We start from the raw sequence: 18,460 nt of genomic DNA, 5'->3' as shown, positions 1-18,460 counted from the left end.
TTACATTTAATTCTAGTTTTGTTTTAGACTATGTAGACTATGAAACTTCAGACCCCTTTCCTTTGGCATAAGGGTGAGTCAATAATGACTACAGTTTCAATTTTGAGTGAACTTTTCCTTTAAATGTTTGTTAATATCAAGTCACATTTACAACATCTTATCCGGTGAAGTCCAGAGTCTTGAATACTCAAAGTTTTATTCAAATACATAGTTTGATTCAGACTACTGCAGTGTAGTAGTGTGACAGGCCAGGTTATTCTTAATTATAATCCCGTTTGCTTATATAGATCATATAGAGGCATCAGTATTAAACTGAGGCTGTCATAACCAGTTAAAAGTTCCTAGTACGTTAACATCATAATCATTCTTTGGTTGAAAAGTGCAATAACAAATCTTCAGATGTGATTTAGCTGAACAGTTTCAGGGACTTAACTCAGGAGCTCGTGGGGCAAATCCTACTACAGGAACTCAGAACATTTACATCCATTTGGACCCGAGGAGTCAGGAACACTCAACATTGATCTTATGAAATAGATAATTTTTTTTTTAATATAATTTGGTGGAAAAAGGGGTTGAGGTGAATGTTTCATTTTAATGACCAAAACAAAGTGAGACTTGAGTTGTCTGGTTCCTGACAAATTAAAAAAGCGTTGTTAAAAAAGTCTCTCTAATTTGCCTAATGATCAGGTTTTTTCAGATGTGATGGATTTTCAGTTCCTGAGTTGAGTCCTTGTCTTTCCTGAAACTGTTTGGTTGAAAAGGACTTTAACTCAGTCAATCCACAAGTAAGATCAGAACCAGTGCTGTTACAAATAATAGGTTTCTAATAGGTTTTATTCAGTTTCTGTGAAGTGTATCTGATTGCAGCCAGAGATGCCATCAAACAGATTTCTTTGTACAATCATATACAGTAATTTAACTGTGGGTTTGAAGTCAGGATCTCTACATCACTCACTGTGTGAACTGAGTTAAAGCTAAACACCACGTCTCCTCTCAGTCCTCTGTTTTGTTTGCGGTGTCCTTGCGGGTGATGATCTTGTACACACTCTCCCTGAAGTCGCTGTCGGAGGTCAGCCGTCGGGCCGTCTCCCGCAGCTCCTCCATGTTGGCGTCGTCATTGCTGGTGATGGCAAAAGACTTGGAGTGTTTTACTGTAACGGAGCAGAGAAAAGAAGATAAGCTTATATAACTATAACGTGTGTCTAATAAGTAACAAAGGTACACAGGATCAACATTTGGCTGCAAGAGAGTAAAAACTAGTGCAGATATTAATTGTTTAAAACGTGAGATTCTTTGTTTGGACATATAATAATTTTTAAATTAATTTTATTACTATAAAAATTCTGCAACAGCTATTTAAATGAATACATGCTGCAAATTATTAGGGGTTTCTGGGATGTTCAGGACAAATTTCAACCAAATCAAGTGGAAAATAAGCAATTAGTAAGGCTTAAAGTACTAAATTAAAGTATTAAATTAAGCTTCCATCAATTTAATCTGAGTTTTAAGATTATTTTTTTCAAGAAAATTCAAGGGAAAAACTGGAAAATGTTCTGAATTCTGGGTGAGTTGGCACGACATGACCCAAACGAGAAATAATCATGACGTTACAATAAAGTAAATACAATAAAATGGGATAAATTTAAATTAAATATAAGATTAAATACTTAAAAGCAATTACCACCTGTGATTACGAGTACAACTACTACTTCCTTGTGTACCCAATATTACTAACAATGTTAATGACCTCAATTTATTTCATGCAGTGTATTTACAAACAGCACAAACAACTTAACTACAGCATGGATAACATTTCAAAACAAATATATGATGAAGAACACAGATGAGTTCAGAGGTGAGTGTGTGACAGACTTACACCAGTGGCGTCTGGAGGCTGTCCTCTGGATGCGGCAGCTCTTGATTCTGCGTGCAGCAGCTTTGTGCAGATACACGGCGTTCTTCATTATCGCCGGGAGCTTCGCCTCGATCTCCGCTGCACAGATACACTCCTCGAAGAACCCTGGTCACAACGCACGCATCATGAACACATCACACAGCGTCAGCCACAGTCACTCATTAGATATTATTCTACAGACGTGCATGTAACACATTTGTTTTGCTGGTTTGGATGGAGCACTAATTAGGACACTGGCTCCCAACCTGGGGGTCTAAACAAGAACATTTTACTGACAGACTTTTACTTGAGTTCAACATTTTCAATGAAGGACTTTTACTGTTAATGGAGTATTTTAGTACTCTTAAATCAGTGTTCATCCCATTGACCTAAACAGTTTGCTGGTTTTACTGGATCAAAATGGTCGACTGCCAAAAAAACAGATTAGTTTTCAGCCCTAATAATTTTAAGGTAATTTCAAGTGAATTATTTGAACAGAATAAAACTCAGAAATCATGTTTTTCTGTGGACGAGAAAAGTACACAGCTTTCATTTTCTTTGGCTGATAATCTGATGATTTTGATGTTGTTTTGCCTGCAATCAACATGTAATACAAACTCTGTCCAGAGGAGGGCAGTAACAGGTGTAAGTGTCAGATCAGATCTAAATATGTGCTTCATTTAAATCTGTATACATACACCTGCTGCAGAGATTTTTCTATGAGTAAATATTCTTTAATGTATATTTATGTATGTATTTGACATTGAGATACTGATGATTGTTGCTCTCCCTTCAACGTACAGCTCCAAGTGTTTTAAATGCAATCTTACAGCACATACTGGGTCGTATAGGTTCACAGGTTACAGGTATAGGTTCATATTGGACATCAGATATAAAAGTATCAGTGAATGCACTCACTCCTCAGCTGAGTCACATCCCCCTTCATCTTCTCGTCTCTCTCTTTGGTCCGTTCCAGCGTGTTCAGGCCTTTCTCTAGGTCCTGCAGAGCCTCTTCAGCCTGCTTCAGTCTCTTCTCCAGCTCCACCCGAGACTCTATCTCTGCCTGAGACACACAGGACGTCAGTGACAACTGATTTAAGCAGTTGAGTTAATGCAATACACTGTATCTGTGTGCTTATTTTTTTAAGGAAGATACTGGGCTTTTGACTCAGCTTATACAAATCTAGAATTGAAATTTAAATACATAAGTCAGTCTGTAACCCCCTACGACAGACCTATTCAACCAGCGGCCCTTTTTTAATTCTTCAAACAAGAACACTCTACCCACGAAGGGCCCTCCACAGTTTATGTAATAAATAATAATAAAATAATAAAAATAAACCTTCATCCTGTTTCCCTCCCACACTGAATAGAAAAGCCCACTTGCTGTGTAATTTAACAAATATAGGTTTATAGAGACATTTAAAGGGTAACTCCAGCAAGTTCACACATTAAAGTGTGTTTACAGGTCAAATACTACCGCATTTGTGGAAAAAAAGTAGAATAAAGCTTATTGTGACTCCAGAAAAAGCTGCATGTAAGTTGCATTGTGGGTTATGTAGGCGACAGGTCTTGAAAATCAGTCCTATAACACTCTTGGACTTATTATGGACAGTTTAAAGTGAAATTACAGGTTGGACTTGCTTCTAATAAGGCCAGTTTCAGCAGTTGATTAACTAAGTGACCTCTAAAGTGACTTTGTGTTTTGTCGCTGTGTGTAAACTGGAGGCCGAGAGCAGCTTAGTCATGCTGTGTCACCTTGAGCTCGGCCTCGGTCTGATGTTTGTCCGCAGTGAGCTGAGAGAGCGACTGCTGCAATGTCCGGGCCTGAGACGAGTAGTACTCCCTCTCCTGCTGCAGGACAGTCGCCCGCTGCTCGTTCTCCCTGAGCCTGCGTGACAGAAACACACACATCATAGAAACATCACGTCTAATCAGAAAATGTTCATATCAAGCTGTGAAAAGACACTGAACATTAGTGCTTCAGGGAAAGTTGCCCCAGGTATATTATTTTCTTTTAATATAAAATTTTCTATCACGATAAAATTGAAATTTTATTTATATAACATCGTTTAGTCATTTAGCTGAAGTGGAGGAGAGTGCATGGCGCTCATGGAAACACAAAGTGATAACTCGGTGTTCATAACAGAACATTAGTGCTTCACAGTCAATAGCAGCTGCCTGTAATATCCCACTTACTTGTGCGGATCAATGGGCTGGTTGTTATGGGATCAATACACATTTCCACCAGCAGTTACATTCTCTGTGCCATTAGCACAGAGATTCCCCTACAAAGGTCGGAGTGTTTGACCCTTTGGATGCCAAACTGTAATCGCAGGCTAAAGCACGTTTTTTGTTTTGTTTTTAGTATTGATTCAGTAATCATTACTTCTAACGCTGACACTCAATACATTAAAATATCAATGTGAAAATAGAAACACTTCTTCAAAAGACAGATTTCAAGATCAGTCTTTTGTGCACTAAACCAGTTATCTGAGGCTGGATTCACTCACTTCTCGTCAGCCTGATCCTTCTCCTTCAGCAGGACCTTCATCTGCTCCTCGATGTGTCGCAGGTCCTGCAGCAGGTCCACGTGTCCGGGATCCCCGCTGTCCTCAGACTTACTGCGGGCTGAGCTCTCCCCTGCCGCCTCCTCTTCCTCCTCCTGCTCCTTCACGCCCAGCAGCTCCAGAGTCCGCTTTTTCTCCTGAGAGAGCTCCTGAACGACAAAACGAATCATCAAGTAATTTCACGTTTAGTTAATCTTTTACAATAATTGAAGTGTTAGAACAGCATTTGTAGTTAGACTACTTATTGGTTGTTTCCCTGTTTCCAGTCTTTTTGCTTCGCTAAGTTAACCAGATGCTGAGTGTTGTGAGAATGGTATCGATCTTCACGTCAAACTCTCTTCTAATCTAAAGTGAATAAGCGTATTTCCCAACAGTGTTACCCATAAAAAGTTTTATCTTGTTAAAATGTTATTTAAGTAAAAATAAAAGTCTGAACTAGAGCCAGACTCTCTGCTCCCTGAACCCGAGCACAAAAAGTTGCATCATTATCAAATGTATCACATTAGTAGGTCAGATTGGTTTCCTTACATAACTGATGACATCAGCAGTTGTAACATGACATAAGTCGAGCACCAACTCATCAATAATTTATTCTTGTCACACTGACTCGCGCACATATCTGTGACTGAGTGACAAACAGCTTTTGTTTGAACCTCACAATGTTTTATTTTCTTACCTCGATGGATTTCTGCAGCATGACGGTTAAGTTGCTCAGCTCTTCTTTTTCACTCTCAACACCTTTCAGGGACTGAGCTGTACCGTCCAGGTCTCTGCCGTCGACACACAGCAGGAAACACATCACATTTAGTTACGGGCTCGTACAGTTTGATCATCGTCAGTAAACAGAAAACAGAGAATGGTTGAGTTTTTACAGTTTGATATGCTCCTGCTCTGCCTTCAGCTCCAGCACCACCTCCTCAAACTTCATCTTCTCCTCCTCCAGGACCTGGTTCAGACGCTCCAGCTCCTGCACACACAAACAAACTCAACTGTTTAAGAGCCGTATGTGTTATATGTGTGTTATTAAGTTATAATCTTTTTATTTCAGGCTCAAAAATCCATCTTATTCCAACAGAAAATAAAAACATGCTGTTGCCGTCATGTGATGAAACCAGAGGAGTAAACAAAGGTCTCACCTCTCTCTGAGCTCTCTGATGACTCAGCTCCTCAGTCTCTTCCATCAGCTTATCTGGATAAAGAAAACCATCTCGCATAAGCTGCCACAGCTCGCTAAACCTTTCAAAAAACTCATTTATTAAGGTGAAATCCCCGTGTTTACCCAGATACTCCTGCTTCTCTTTGGCCAGCTGCAGCCCCTGAGCCTCCAGACTCTCAATCATGGCCTCCCCCAGATGAGCGTTCTTCCACGTGCTGTTGGACAAAAACAGAAAATCTTAACAAAAACAGAGGGATGATTCATGATCAATACTCAGTGAGCGTGTAAATAGGTAATTCCCATTGTTCTGAGCCGTGCCAGCAGCGTGGCTTTTGGGATTGCCATGACATTTTGTTCCCAGGAGGCTGCTCCGTCTCTCCATCAGCTTAACGGATCCTTGGCCTAAGAAACTGAATACCTTCCCATCGGCCTCAGCTGCACTTTGTGAATAGTGTTAAATTATGAATGTTAGCATGGTGATGTTAGCCACACCAAGCTGCTAGCATCTGAACATTTGTGTTTTGGTTGTAACAGATGTGATATTGCTGTAAATTATATGCTGCTGTGACAGAAAGCTGTGGTTGCATCAGGACTTTATCTCTTACATTTACTGCTATAAGTCTGTGTGTGTGTGTGTGAACTGAAAATCTCTGACGTTGGCAACTCTGGTATTGTCTCATTTTCAGTTGTCATTCGAATACTCACACTTTCCCTGACTCCTGCAGCATCTCCATCCACTGAACCTGCTCCTCCTCTGACTCAGCAGCCAGCACTACGGTGCCCTGGGGGACGGATATACAATATCTTACATCAATACCGAACTTGGCAATACTCAGCTGAGGCTGCACAATAGACAGTGCGATTTCCATCTTTGGGCTGCTGGCATAATAATAATTGCTGTAACACAGTTGTGTCTCAGTGTGCAGTTAAACTCACTCCATTATGTGTCCCATTTGTTGCAGGATTAGGCTGCTTCGTCACGTCATTACAGTTTTAAAAGTATAATTCAGACAGAGCTTTTTCAGTTCGGCTCTGCAAGCTGCTCATAATTCGGACTAAAATTTGAACCTTATTATGTTGCCATTTTTGTATTTGTTGTTGCATGTTGTCCCACAACATCTTTGTGCTTTGGTTTGTCAGTAAGTAACGGAGGAAACGTACGGTAAAATCTTCCTGGTTGACCACGATGGCAAAGGGCATGCCCATGTTTTCATTAGCCGACACCACGCATCCTCCCAAAGGAATGACGCCCTGACACAGAAACACATCACAGCGTTATTTATTAGTTTGTTTCTGGATGATCAATTAAGAGCCTTCAGTTTATACGAGAAAAACTGATGTAAAACATGTAGCTAATCATCTTAAACCTCCTAGGCTCCATAGGTTATTGTGCACAGTCACCCACCACCTTCTTCATTTTCTCACGGGTGCTAAGAGAAGATGCAGCGGCTCACCTTGGGGTGGATGTTGAAGTACCTGTTGCTCTCAAAGTTTCTCTTCTCACTCTCTGCATAGTAGAGCAAGAAGCTGTCTTTGATGATGAAGAATCTTTGTACCGAGGAAGACAATGAAAGCAGCAGTGAGTCAATCCTGTGGGGCTGAAAGGAACCAACGTCTGCCGGTGTTCTCGAGACAAAACTGATGAGCAGTTACCTTGATTGGTAACGTGTTAATTCGATTAAAAACAGTATTTGAACATTCTTGCTTGATAAATCAAGTATATAACTTTTCAGAAATAAATGTTGACTTGTATAGTTCATCCTGCAGAGCGGCTTTTCTCCTGTGGTTCCCAGACTTGGGACTGTTTTTCTTGTGACCCATTAAAAGCAGCACATGAGAGGTTTTTAAGTATTCTACCACTTTACGATTGAAATCATTCAAAGTTGGTCACCCACATCTAGATTTCATCACACTGGCAGGCAGATCAGTTTCAAACGACTGCCTTTTTTTTTTAAGCTGTTGACGACAACAAATGCCGTTAGATCACTGATCTCGACTGTTTGGCACGGGAGACCAAATGAGCATTTACTGAACATCTTTTGACCTTCATGACACAAGCAAATGGGAAAGGTTACAAGGAGTGTGCTGCAAATGGACTCTCTGGATCCACTGTGTATTGTCGTTTTAACTGTTATGTAAACTAAGAGCATTATCGTGTCATAAGGTACCGATCCAGGCATTTTAACATCCAAATATTCCCTCTTATCAGGATACACGGACACTGGGGTGTAAAAATACGTCTGTAGTTATATAAAGCAATCCTCTTTGGTTTGGTTTGGTTGGCAAAATCCTAAATGGCCATTTCTAAGTCTTCTAAGATCTTCTGACATAAATAAACCCTTAATTTTCTGTAATTTCTGCTATTTTAATTTGAGGAAAAGTCTCTACAGATGATTTCAAATTCAGCTGTGAAGCTAATTAAATAGTTTTTGCTCTCAGAAGAGTGGAATAATTATAGTTTATAACAGTAGTCTCAAATATAAAGTCAAATTAAGTATTTCTAAACTCATTTGAGACTATATTACAACAACATTTGACTTTTCAGTACTCTAAGACGCTCCTTTGAAGGAAAATAAGACCATTCTCTAAGGAAAATCAGCATTTTTTTCACTTTCTCAGTCAACTTTTTGAAAATTAAAGAAAAGGCAGATTTTCACCACACATAACCTCATTTTTAAACTCATCCAGGTTTTGTTAAGGTTTAATAAGCTGCAGAGAAGCTCAATGAAAAATAAAAAACACTAAAGTCAGGTGAATCACACCAAATCCTCACCTGCGGGACCACTTGGCCGACGGCCGTCCGAAGGGCCTCTTCCACAGCACCCCGTGCAGCTGCACTTTGGTGCTGATGTCCAACAGCTCAGTGTCCGACTGCTCCATGGACGACCAGGGCGAGAACAGAGAGTTTCTGGACGAAGACGAGAACATCCTCTCTGGCTTCCCACGCCCTGGGAGGTGGGGCCGACAAAGAAAAAAAAAAAAAAACGATCAATAGAATAAAAAAAATGTAAAAAAGTCAGTCAATAACAATTACCCCAATAACACCCACTAACACACACACAGAGGTGCACGGACAGCTGCAGGGAGTGCTTCAATACAGAACAGGAAAAGCAGCAAACACATCCCAATAACTCAGCGGGGTGGAATGATGCAGCTGCCAATACGCTCATCAGCTGGAGGCGGACTGACTGCACATCACAGCGGAGATGAAAACATGATGACAGAGAGAAAGAGGGAGGGAGGGAGGGAGGGAGGAAGAGGAGGGTGGCAATGTGGGGAGGGAGGGAAGCTTTAGGAAAGAGTAAATCTGAAGCCAGTCAATATATTCCAGCCAGTAAAAGCTGTTATTCAGATTACTGTACGTAGCTCGTCTCCAGCTCTTGGCAGGTATAAACTGTTTGGTCTCTCCATCATCCATCCATCACAACACTCCCCTCCATCCATTACTCCAGCAGCACTGAATTAGGAGAACATCTGTGGCGGCGGAGGCGTGTCTGCACGACTAAAGAGGATGGAGAGCGGTTAACATGTAGCTCAGCGTCCAGCGACGGGTATCAGATTAATTTACAGAACATGTGTCAGAGTGGATGGACAGCAGATTATAAAGATATCGACAGCTCAGAGAAATGCATGAGCCTGGAGACGTTTTTTTCATGAGTCAAACATCCCGTCAGGGTGGAAAAGCCTTGAAAACAACATTTTTAAACACTTTCTTGAAGAGAAAACTCAGAGAAAGCTTTAAAAATGTGACTAAAAGTAACAGCAACAACCCAGAAATTCTTACTTTTATGAACACAAGATGAAAACTTCCTATAAACTGACATTAAACAAGAGAAGTTTAGGTTAAAATCCAGGGAAAACACTACAAGTAACTGACCTGCCACATTTTTAACAGTAAATCATCAGAACAGAGGCTTTTTCACCAGTTAAAAAACTTTAATTTAGTCGTCATAAAACACATCGCTTTACAACTGAATTTCACAATCAAAAGTATGGAAATAAGGCAGACCCATCGTGGAATGACAAAAAAATAAAAATAGAAAAAGACCTACCCCCACTGAAACTATTACAAATATTAACCTCATCCTAAAGCTCTCCGACGCATAAGGAAACCTGCAGTCAGTCCAAATACGTGCTGACATCTCTTCCTGCTTGTGTGGGAGAGGACGCATCGAACTCCAGCTGCAGACATCTGGCGATTTAAAGGGTTTCTTTAGTTTAATTTTCTACATTTATATGCAATTACGGTCAAAGACGCACTTTCTTAAAGAGGTTATGCATTTTGAGATGGTCGGACCAACATTACGGACTATATTGTGACTGGTCAAACAACCACTGAACACCTTAAACTGAAGTTGGTTTTAAGTTTAAGCAGGTTTTACATTCTTTTAACTTGAAGTGCAGCTGCTGTCAGCCAATCACAGTCCAATATTTGCTTGTTTATGATGCAAGAGTGGAGCTTCTTCTTTATTTATTCAATAAGAACAACTTTAACATTAGTAAACATGTTCATAAACTAGACTAAACATTATTTCTGTCCTGAGCCATCATAAGCTGTATCGCTGTCCTGTGAAAACTGTATCTGATTGGTTTTAAAATGGTTTATGTAGATTAAAGGATACGGATCCTTCAATGTAAATGGGCTTCTTCCAAAGTTTTAATCTCTACAATGCAAAATAAAAGCACAGGAAGAGAATAACATACCAAAAGGACTAATTTTGGAAGACACCCACTTGTATTGTCTAACTCAGACTGCTGACGCCTCTTCAAAAGCTTCGTCTAAACACTACTGAGCGAGGATTGTTGATTTTATCCCACATCACTGACACTGGAATCACAATATGTGGGGAAGGAAACAATGACAGTAAGCAACAATTCCTTCACTGCACATGAGGGCAGTCCTACTTAAGACGGACTTGGAAAAACTTGATCTTTTCTGTCGAGAAGTAAAGACACTCAACAACAAAGAACACGTCATCCTTCCTTTTATCTGAAAAATGACGTGGTTTTCACTTGAGAATGACATCTCAAACATAAGTCAACCTGACCAACCCAAACAAAGTTTTGATTTTAAATCAAATTATTTTTTTCAATGTTTTCAGCCCGTTGTTCCTTCATCCTGCTCCCAAACATATTTTCTCAATCTGCTTCTTACTGCACATGGCGGGGTCCGACATGTGCACACTTTTCCGCCAAAGTAAGAACAGTTTTGGTTATTTCACTTGAAAGATTTCCTTTTTGTTTTCTGGGCTCCAATCAGAGTTTAATTACACTCAAATCAAACTGCGACGACAGTCAAATCTGATCAAACCACACATCCAGATGAAAAACGAGTTTTCAAGTGTTAAGCTCCCAATAAACAGCTAATGAAGTCTTTAAGCCCCCAACTTGTACTGTTCATTGCTTATTTTGCCTTGAATATTTTATCTTCTAAAACAAAATAATGATTTTAAACCACTTTAAAAGGCCGACATATTCCCAAATAAATACAGTTTGGTAAATCTTGCACACAGGACAGATTAATCCATCAGTAGCTCTCTTTTTCTTCTATGTTAATAAACTGGATATATTTGGGGTTTTGGACAAAGGAAGACATTTAAAGACACTTGTTTTCTGGGAACTTGTGACAGGCATTTTTCTCACATCTTTAAATAAGGGACAGTTCATCCCAACATCCAAAATAAATACTTTTCATCTTACCTGTATTGCTACTTATTTATCTAGATTGTTTTGGTGTAAGCCGCTGAGTTTTGGAGATAATGGCCGTGGAGATGTTGGCCTACACTTTCCATTTTCTTTCCATCCAACTACAGCCGCCAACTGTATCACCGTGAAGATGTAGGCTGCATATGCTCGTGGCAGAAAGGCTCGCTACTTCAGCTAGCTGACGCAACAGCTCAGCCGAAGACGACGCACAAGCCTTTCGTCCATAAATAGACGGACTGTGCGGCGATACGATAGACAGGAACAGTTCCTACATGAAACTGCTCACAACAAGGTCTGTGGATTTTTGCCATCTAGTTTTATTACAGTCGAGAGAAAGCAGGCAGACATGTTTACGGCCGATATCTCCAAAACTCAGCAACTCACAACAAATCATCTAGATGGATGAATAGCACTATGAGTGAGAGGAAAAACATGTATTTTTGATTTAGTGCGAACTGTCAATTTAAGACCAAACCGTTAATCATGAAAATTAGTTGCAGCCCTCGATAGATCTTTCACTGGACCCTGAATTACTTTTACAGTCTTTTTGTAAGAATGAGGAACATGTCAATGCCGCAAGGATTCTGATGCAACATCCTTTAGAAAGAATAAATGGCACATAATGGGGCTGTCCTCCGACATGTCTGAGTGTAAAGCAACACAATGGGGTGTTTTTCTTCCCTTTTGTACACACATACAGCGTCCCACAGAAAATAAATCAGCCATGCAGCAGCTGGTCTGCACGCGACCCACCTCCCCTTTCTCTGGGAAGCCTTAAACCATCGCGGTGGGTTTCCTCTCGTCGTGTGACTTGGAATTAATCGACAAGTTTCGTCTGTAAAACCATTCAATTTATACATAAAACAGAGACTCCGCAGACAGTCTGTAGCCTCTTGTGTCAAACAACAGTCCATTAAAAAAAAAAAATCAAATTAAAAAAAAGGATGTTTTTGTGAGTAAGCAGTTCCATCTCAGACAAGAGATCGTGATGAGTGTGGCGGGGAGGACTTTCTCTGTACAGTACACATACATACTTACATACATATACATGAGCTCTGCTGTGAGCAGGCACAGTGATACAGTAACACTCACAATATCCACGTGTCCTGATCGAAGAGGGAGCAGCCACCTTACACTTGAATGCATCAACCTGTTACTGTTTTAGAGGGTGTGTTCAAGAGCTCGAATGAGAAGCGCTTTGCAAAGAAACTCTCTATAGTCATTTCAGACTCTGCTGCACTCTGCGCATGACGATTATTGCTCAGGTATGATTAATTAATGAGGGGTTAACCAACTGAAATCCTAAAAAACAAAAAACTAACCGGTGTGATAAAAATTCTCCTCACAGGATCTGCAGTACGTCTGTTCTCCTGAGCCAATGGTCCCTAATCATTCATTCAGAGCTGCTTAAATGACCCTCCACCTGTAAAGAAGCTTAATAACACTCTATACGATCACTTAAGACGATTCTAGACAGATTTTTCCTTCAACCACTATCTATAATTTCTGTCCAAGTAAAACAGACAGAGAAATAAACTAAACAGATCAAATAAAAGTGACAGTTCATGTTGGGACACATCAAGGCTGGTTGTGTCTTTTCCTTAACGCAGGACTTTGAGCGGACAAGTCCATGAACCTTTGCAGGACAGACACACCATCCGTTTTCAGGCTTCGCATCAGGCCAAAAACTGCTCGCCGCGACTGATTTCTCTAACAGGAAAAACCTCCACTTGGTAGACAAACTCGATACCCAAAGCGACAATTGTTACGGGAATCTGGCTGGTTATTTGGGCTCATCGCTTGCCTGGGGGGGAAAAAAAAGAGACCTCGGTAAGAGGGGATAGTTTTCTAGAAACTGTAACGTCTGCCCGGCGCTGTCTCGTCAGGTTTCTGTTTTAGCTTGCTAATATGGCACTTAAAAAATTATTTCAAGATTTACACTGTACAATAAAAAGAAAAAAAAAGTTTTCTTTCTTGTGATCACTGGCTTAAATCAAGACCATCTAAATCTCTGTGCAACTGCCAACTAGTAAAACATCACTGTAATGAAACCAGGGCTGGTTCTTTGACTTTGGACTAGCACGATAATGCAACACTGAAAACTCCACGATGCAGGATGTAAATAAACCGATAACGGGTCCACCTCTGGCCTCTCTTAAAAAAGATTTACGGTGAAAGAAATAGACACATAAAGTAGTTGTAAGATGTTTCGTCCTCAGTGTGGCTTCGTTGTGACTGCAGCAACTCTGATTTCCTTAACATCATTCATTTCCTGTTTCATGGTCTGTCTTGAGTCAAAAGATGTCCCCCGCAACGAGCACCAGTCTGGTCGAAAGGGTCCATCAGCAGCCGAAAAAAGCAATAAGACATTTAGATCCCACAATGTTTGAAGTCTGTTTCCGCTTCTTTCCCCTGTACACCCGTCTTAAATCCGTCCTGAGCTCCGGGTCTAATGGTGGTGACCGACGGACAGCACCAGAGGAATGAGGCAGCCCAGCACCAGAGCTCCCACCTCCACCTTGCTCAGTCCTTTGCCCCCGTTGCCTCCGTTGGGAGCGTGGCTGTGGCCGCCACCGCCCACCTCAGGGAGGACGTGGACGGTGGCCACGTAGAGGAAGGTGCCGGCAGAGAAGAGCATGGCGACACCGGTGGCGTTGATGTCTGACAGGGCCTCTTTGCTGCTCTGAGAGGGGAACAAACAGAAACACTGTGAGGCGAAATGTGTGGCTATAAATGTGTTCCCCCCAGAAACACTTCCTGTCTGATGGCTCGAATGACAGCTGGTTCACCTCAGGCTGGATGTTCCAAAAATCACTCACACAGATTTTAAAAGTTACCTGACTGAGGCCTAAAAAGGTGAGCATGGCGAGGACGGGCGCTGCCAGGGCAAAGACCAGGAGATGTTTGCGGATGCGGTTCCTCTCAAGACCAGCGTGCATCAGGAACGATACCAGGCCGAACGCTGCCGGGGCCTGCAGACCACAGAGCAGCAGAGTTCATTAGGTTATATTCTCAAGTAGTTAAAAGTGCCTGTCACAATTTCCTACGTTTTCATATGGCTTTTTTGTCAGATATACAGTTTAAAACCCCAAAACATTTAGTTTACTATCATATAAGAGGCAGCTAATTCAACAAGTGGAACAAACGAATGATAATCGATGAATCAATGATCAAAATAGCTGCCTATAAGTTTAAATAAAAAGATATGAACCATTATTACCTTATGCAGCATGATGGCTACAAAGACAATAAGCTGAACGCTGGTCTGAGATGTAGAGGCAGCAGCTCCTAGTGCCACCCCATCAGCTGGAGACAAATGACACAGACACCTTTAAGATTTGGTCACAAGTACGACATTAACATAGTGATTTAGATTAATAAGGATGGTTTTAAGGGGAGACACAACAGGTGAGACCACCATTTTTAATGCACTGTTCAATTTTGCTCTCCTTAACAAAAAAATGTCACCCTACTCACCTGTAGTGTCTCCCATTAACCTAAAAGTCGTATCATTATGAGACAAGAGACGATGAATATTCAAAAACAGACGTACCTGCAGCGTGGACCACGAGACCCAGGGTGGTGGTGATTTTTGAGGAGGTGGCCCTTGCTGACTCTGGATCTGAACCAGACAAAAACAACCAGTGAGGAAAATGTTTTCAGTGGCCATCTTAAAAAATATTTTAAAGCAGATTCAAGTGGCGTCTCCACACTGAGGAAGAATTGTTTGGCATCTCGTGTTGGCAGACGTTGTAAACAGTTTGCGGAGCATTAGCTGCTCAAATAAAATGCTTGGAAATTTATGGGGAGACGAGCATGGGTGCATCTGGGAAGACAGAATTGGCAGTTGAGCCATCTGGGATTGTTTTGGGTCTATTTCAACAAAATCATTTTCCTCCAGAGAAGATTAGTACTTGATGAGGCCAATGACAAAGCTGCTGTCACCGAGCCCCGATTCCACAGTCTTCACACAGACATTCTGGCCCCATCTACAGCTCATTTCTAAGAACCAAGCGCCCCAGATGTCTGTTTGCTGTGATACTGACCATCAGTGCTGTGCACATGAGAGCTGCCTATCTGGTCCACCAGGAGCATAAAGACGAAGCCCAGGACCAGAGACACGCCGATGCAGGCGTGAAGCTGCTCGTGACTGTGCTCATGTTTCCCGCCGGCGCTCAGGACTGATTCTACCTCACCCTTGGTCTCGGGCGCTTCCACGACTCCAGCCTGGCCGTGGCTGTGGTGTCCACCTGCAGAGACGCAGGTCAGGAGAGAACAGAAAGTGGCAGTTAAAAATGACTCATATGTTTGCCGACCCTGCTTAGCTCCATCACAAATCCCCGTGGCATTTCCTGAGATGCAGCCGATGCGCAGATGAACACAAAACAAATATTTCTGTTTGACAAAGTTTGTTACGCAAGAGAAACAGACGTCACTTGGTTGTACTTTCCTGCACGCTGAACTTTGCTCTGTTTGAAAAGGATTCAAACTGTTGCAGTCTACACAGGCAAACGTATACACACATACAGTATGTCTATATGCTCTTTACTTTACGGTCTTCAAGGAAATAAATTATTCTGCAGGCTTTCAAACAAACAAACATCTTGACACGAACCCTGATCAAATATTTAAACTGTCTCATTGTTCTATTGTTTGGTTTCAATATGCAAATCCAGGACTACCTGGAAAGCAGTATTGAGTGACATATCCTGATGAGATAAAGGATGAAGATCCCCTCCAGACATGTTTTAAGATGCATTTAAAACACTGAACTTTGACTCATAATGTGTTTCTGATACTCTGCACAGCGACGCTCAAACATTCAACTGCAGAAACAGCTTGAATGATTTGTCAATTAGTCGACTAAGAAAATCAATCAGCAAAAAATGGGATAATAAAAAAAGTCAACAATCAAGTAAGAAATCCAAAAGTTCTCTGGTTGTGTGAGGATTTGCTGCTTTTCGCTTTGATGCATCACTATTTAGTCTATATCTTATCTCTGGACTGTTTTGTCAGCTGCAATGATTAGTCGATTAATCTAAAGAAAATGATTGATTATTGACTATTTTGATAATCAATTTGATTTTCAGTCATTTTTAAAGCACACATGTCAAACATTTACAGGTTCCACCTTCTCAAATGTCGGTCTTTGTCATTTTAAATAGTAAATGATGAGGTTTCGGGTTTTGGTTGGACAAAAGAAGCGATTTAGAAATGTCACTCGTCGGCTCTGGGTAATTGTGATGAGCACCTTCCAATGACTTACTGGTTTAATGGTAATAAAATGCAACTTTGCCTTCACTTAGGGGAGCTGTGGGAACAATTTGTGAGCAGTCCTTGAGGAAACACTGTTTGGATGAATTTTACCTTCAAGGATTTCTTCATAAAGTGCGTGGACCCCCTCAGGAATGATAACAGCCAGTGCAGTCCCACACAGCAGCCCTGCTCCCAGCACAGTGATCAGCTTCAGTTTTTCCTGGAGAAACAGTCAGATAAACCTTTAGACTCCACAAATCTGCCTCACTGTTTTAACACAAGAGCTGATTACCTGATAACATTACTGATGCATTCACTACTTCTGATTAAAAGCCACACAGATGAACTTTTGCCTCTCTGTAGATGTGGTCAGTGCCAAAGTTAGCCAAACTATACATGCCTTCAGGAAGCACATTTTTTATATATATATATAATTTTGCATGCCACAGACTTACCTCTGAGAAGTTGACTGCCAAAGGTATTGTTCCAGCCACATAACACCCCACCAGCATCGCAAGAGACAGCAGGCTGATCGAGCTAAAATCGTCCATGACTGCACTTTTCTCTTCGGCTAATCTACTGCTAAGCTAAACCATCAAAACCAGCCTCCACCTGAGCTTTAACACGGACTTTTAGTCGTGCTCGTCAAGTTTAAATCACATGCCCCGAGCTTGAGCTGTTTGTTGGAGACAGCTGTCGGTTTAATAAGTGTCTCGTCTCTCTTCTGGTCCCCAGTTTAGCTCGCTGCCAAACATCCACGTTAACTAAACAGAGACGCTGCAGCCTCCGGCCTCGACAATGTTAGCGAAGCTAAGCTAACTAGCATCGGTAATCGCCCGTCTCTCAAAATTCACACAAGATTGAATCCTGACACGTAAACGTTAGCGTGCAAATGTCCGAAACGTCGCATCGTTTCTTCCAGATTTAGCTGTCAACGATAATATTGCAACTTCCCGACTTGGTTAGCAGCTAACAAACTGGCTAACCGAACATCCTGTTGTTTGGTGCAGACGGAAAATGCTTCCGGGTCAAACTTCAGCCGCTGAACCTGCGGAGAGAAACCTGCCACGTATCTGCCAGACGTGTTGGAGGAAAGTTTAGAGGAAGTAATGTCACATATTTCTGCATATAAAGTAACTGATTACAGAGTTCAGGCAGCCTCCTGCAAAGATAGATAGTTTTTTATATTTTTTTTCAAATTGGAAACAATCCATGGTTAATTAATTCAAAGGTTCCACTTGTATATTTTTTTTTTTAGAGCAGCCACAGTCCCCTGAGTGTCATGGTGGTTTAAAGGGTGATTTCTGCAAGTTTTTTTTATATTTTCCCCAAGAATGAGTTCCAGTGGCTTTTGTTGCTTTTATTCATGTATGCATTTTTAATTTTCTTGTAGCCTTAAAGTATGGAAATTTTTAAAAACAATATTATTTGACCACTGAATGCACGTGATGTTTAAAGTCACGTGTAGTTTGTTGTTTTCTGAGACATTTTATGCTGCTCACTTGGTCACAACTCATAACAGATTTTGAATCTCTCATCTCCTGGGAAAATAAAGTTACATACAGATAAAAGGCATAAATGCATAGGAATTATTTAACAAAGGAAATATTTGTTTTAAAAAGTTAAATCCTTTTCAAATAGTTTATAGTATTTTTAATAAATGCTCTTTATATAATCTATATAGTGTCAATACATTTTTAAATAAAACAAAAATGTTTTTTGCAAATTCACTTTCGCAAAAATAAAAATAATTACAAATCACAAACAAAGATTGTATCTATTTGTATTGTGATGAGTAAAATGAATCCCTGTTGTTCCAAAAGGAAGGGGAGAATTGTGTTTGTGTAAATGAAAGACCATGCTAATCACATCTGTCAC

General features: G+C 40.9%; 2 protein-coding genes across 2 annotated transcripts; both read right to left on the bottom strand.

The window, feature by feature from the left end:
* Positions 1-823: 823 nt before the first annotated feature.
* Positions 824-8,548, bottom strand: plekhd1 (pleckstrin homology domain containing, family D (with coiled-coil domains) member 1). Its single transcript, XM_073483303.1, has 13 exons — positions 8,394-8,548; positions 7,075-7,168; positions 6,782-6,871; positions 6,326-6,402; positions 5,744-5,835; positions 5,601-5,653; positions 5,337-5,431; positions 5,141-5,234; positions 4,408-4,613; positions 3,653-3,785; positions 2,813-2,957; positions 1,877-2,020; positions 824-1,151 (listed from the first exon to the last, which is right to left on the bottom strand). The coding sequence occupies exons 1-13, from the start codon at positions 8,546-8,548 to the stop codon at positions 994-996; spliced, it is 1,536 nt and encodes a 511-aa protein (XP_073339404.1). The 3' UTR covers positions 824-993.
* Positions 8,549-9,535: 987 nt separating this feature from the next.
* Positions 9,536-17,587, bottom strand: slc39a9 (solute carrier family 39 member 9). Its single transcript, XM_073483315.1, has 7 exons — positions 17,038-17,587; positions 16,694-16,802; positions 15,373-15,576; positions 14,880-14,948; positions 14,547-14,632; positions 14,164-14,298; positions 9,536-14,009 (listed from the first exon to the last, which is right to left on the bottom strand). The coding sequence occupies exons 1-7, from the start codon at positions 17,131-17,133 to the stop codon at positions 13,776-13,778; spliced, it is 933 nt and encodes a 310-aa protein (XP_073339416.1). The 5' UTR covers positions 17,134-17,587; the 3' UTR covers positions 9,536-13,775.
* Between the last annotated feature and the right edge of the window lie 873 nt (positions 17,588-18,460).

The sequence above is a fragment of the Pagrus major genome, chromosome 16, assembly GCF_040436345.1.
Source record: "Pagrus major chromosome 16, Pma_NU_1.0".
In the NCBI taxonomy this organism is placed as follows: Eukaryota; Metazoa; Chordata; class Actinopteri; order Spariformes; family Sparidae; genus Pagrus; species Pagrus major.
Note: the sequence above shows the minus strand (reverse complement) of the source record. Positions and strands in the feature narration are given on the sequence as shown.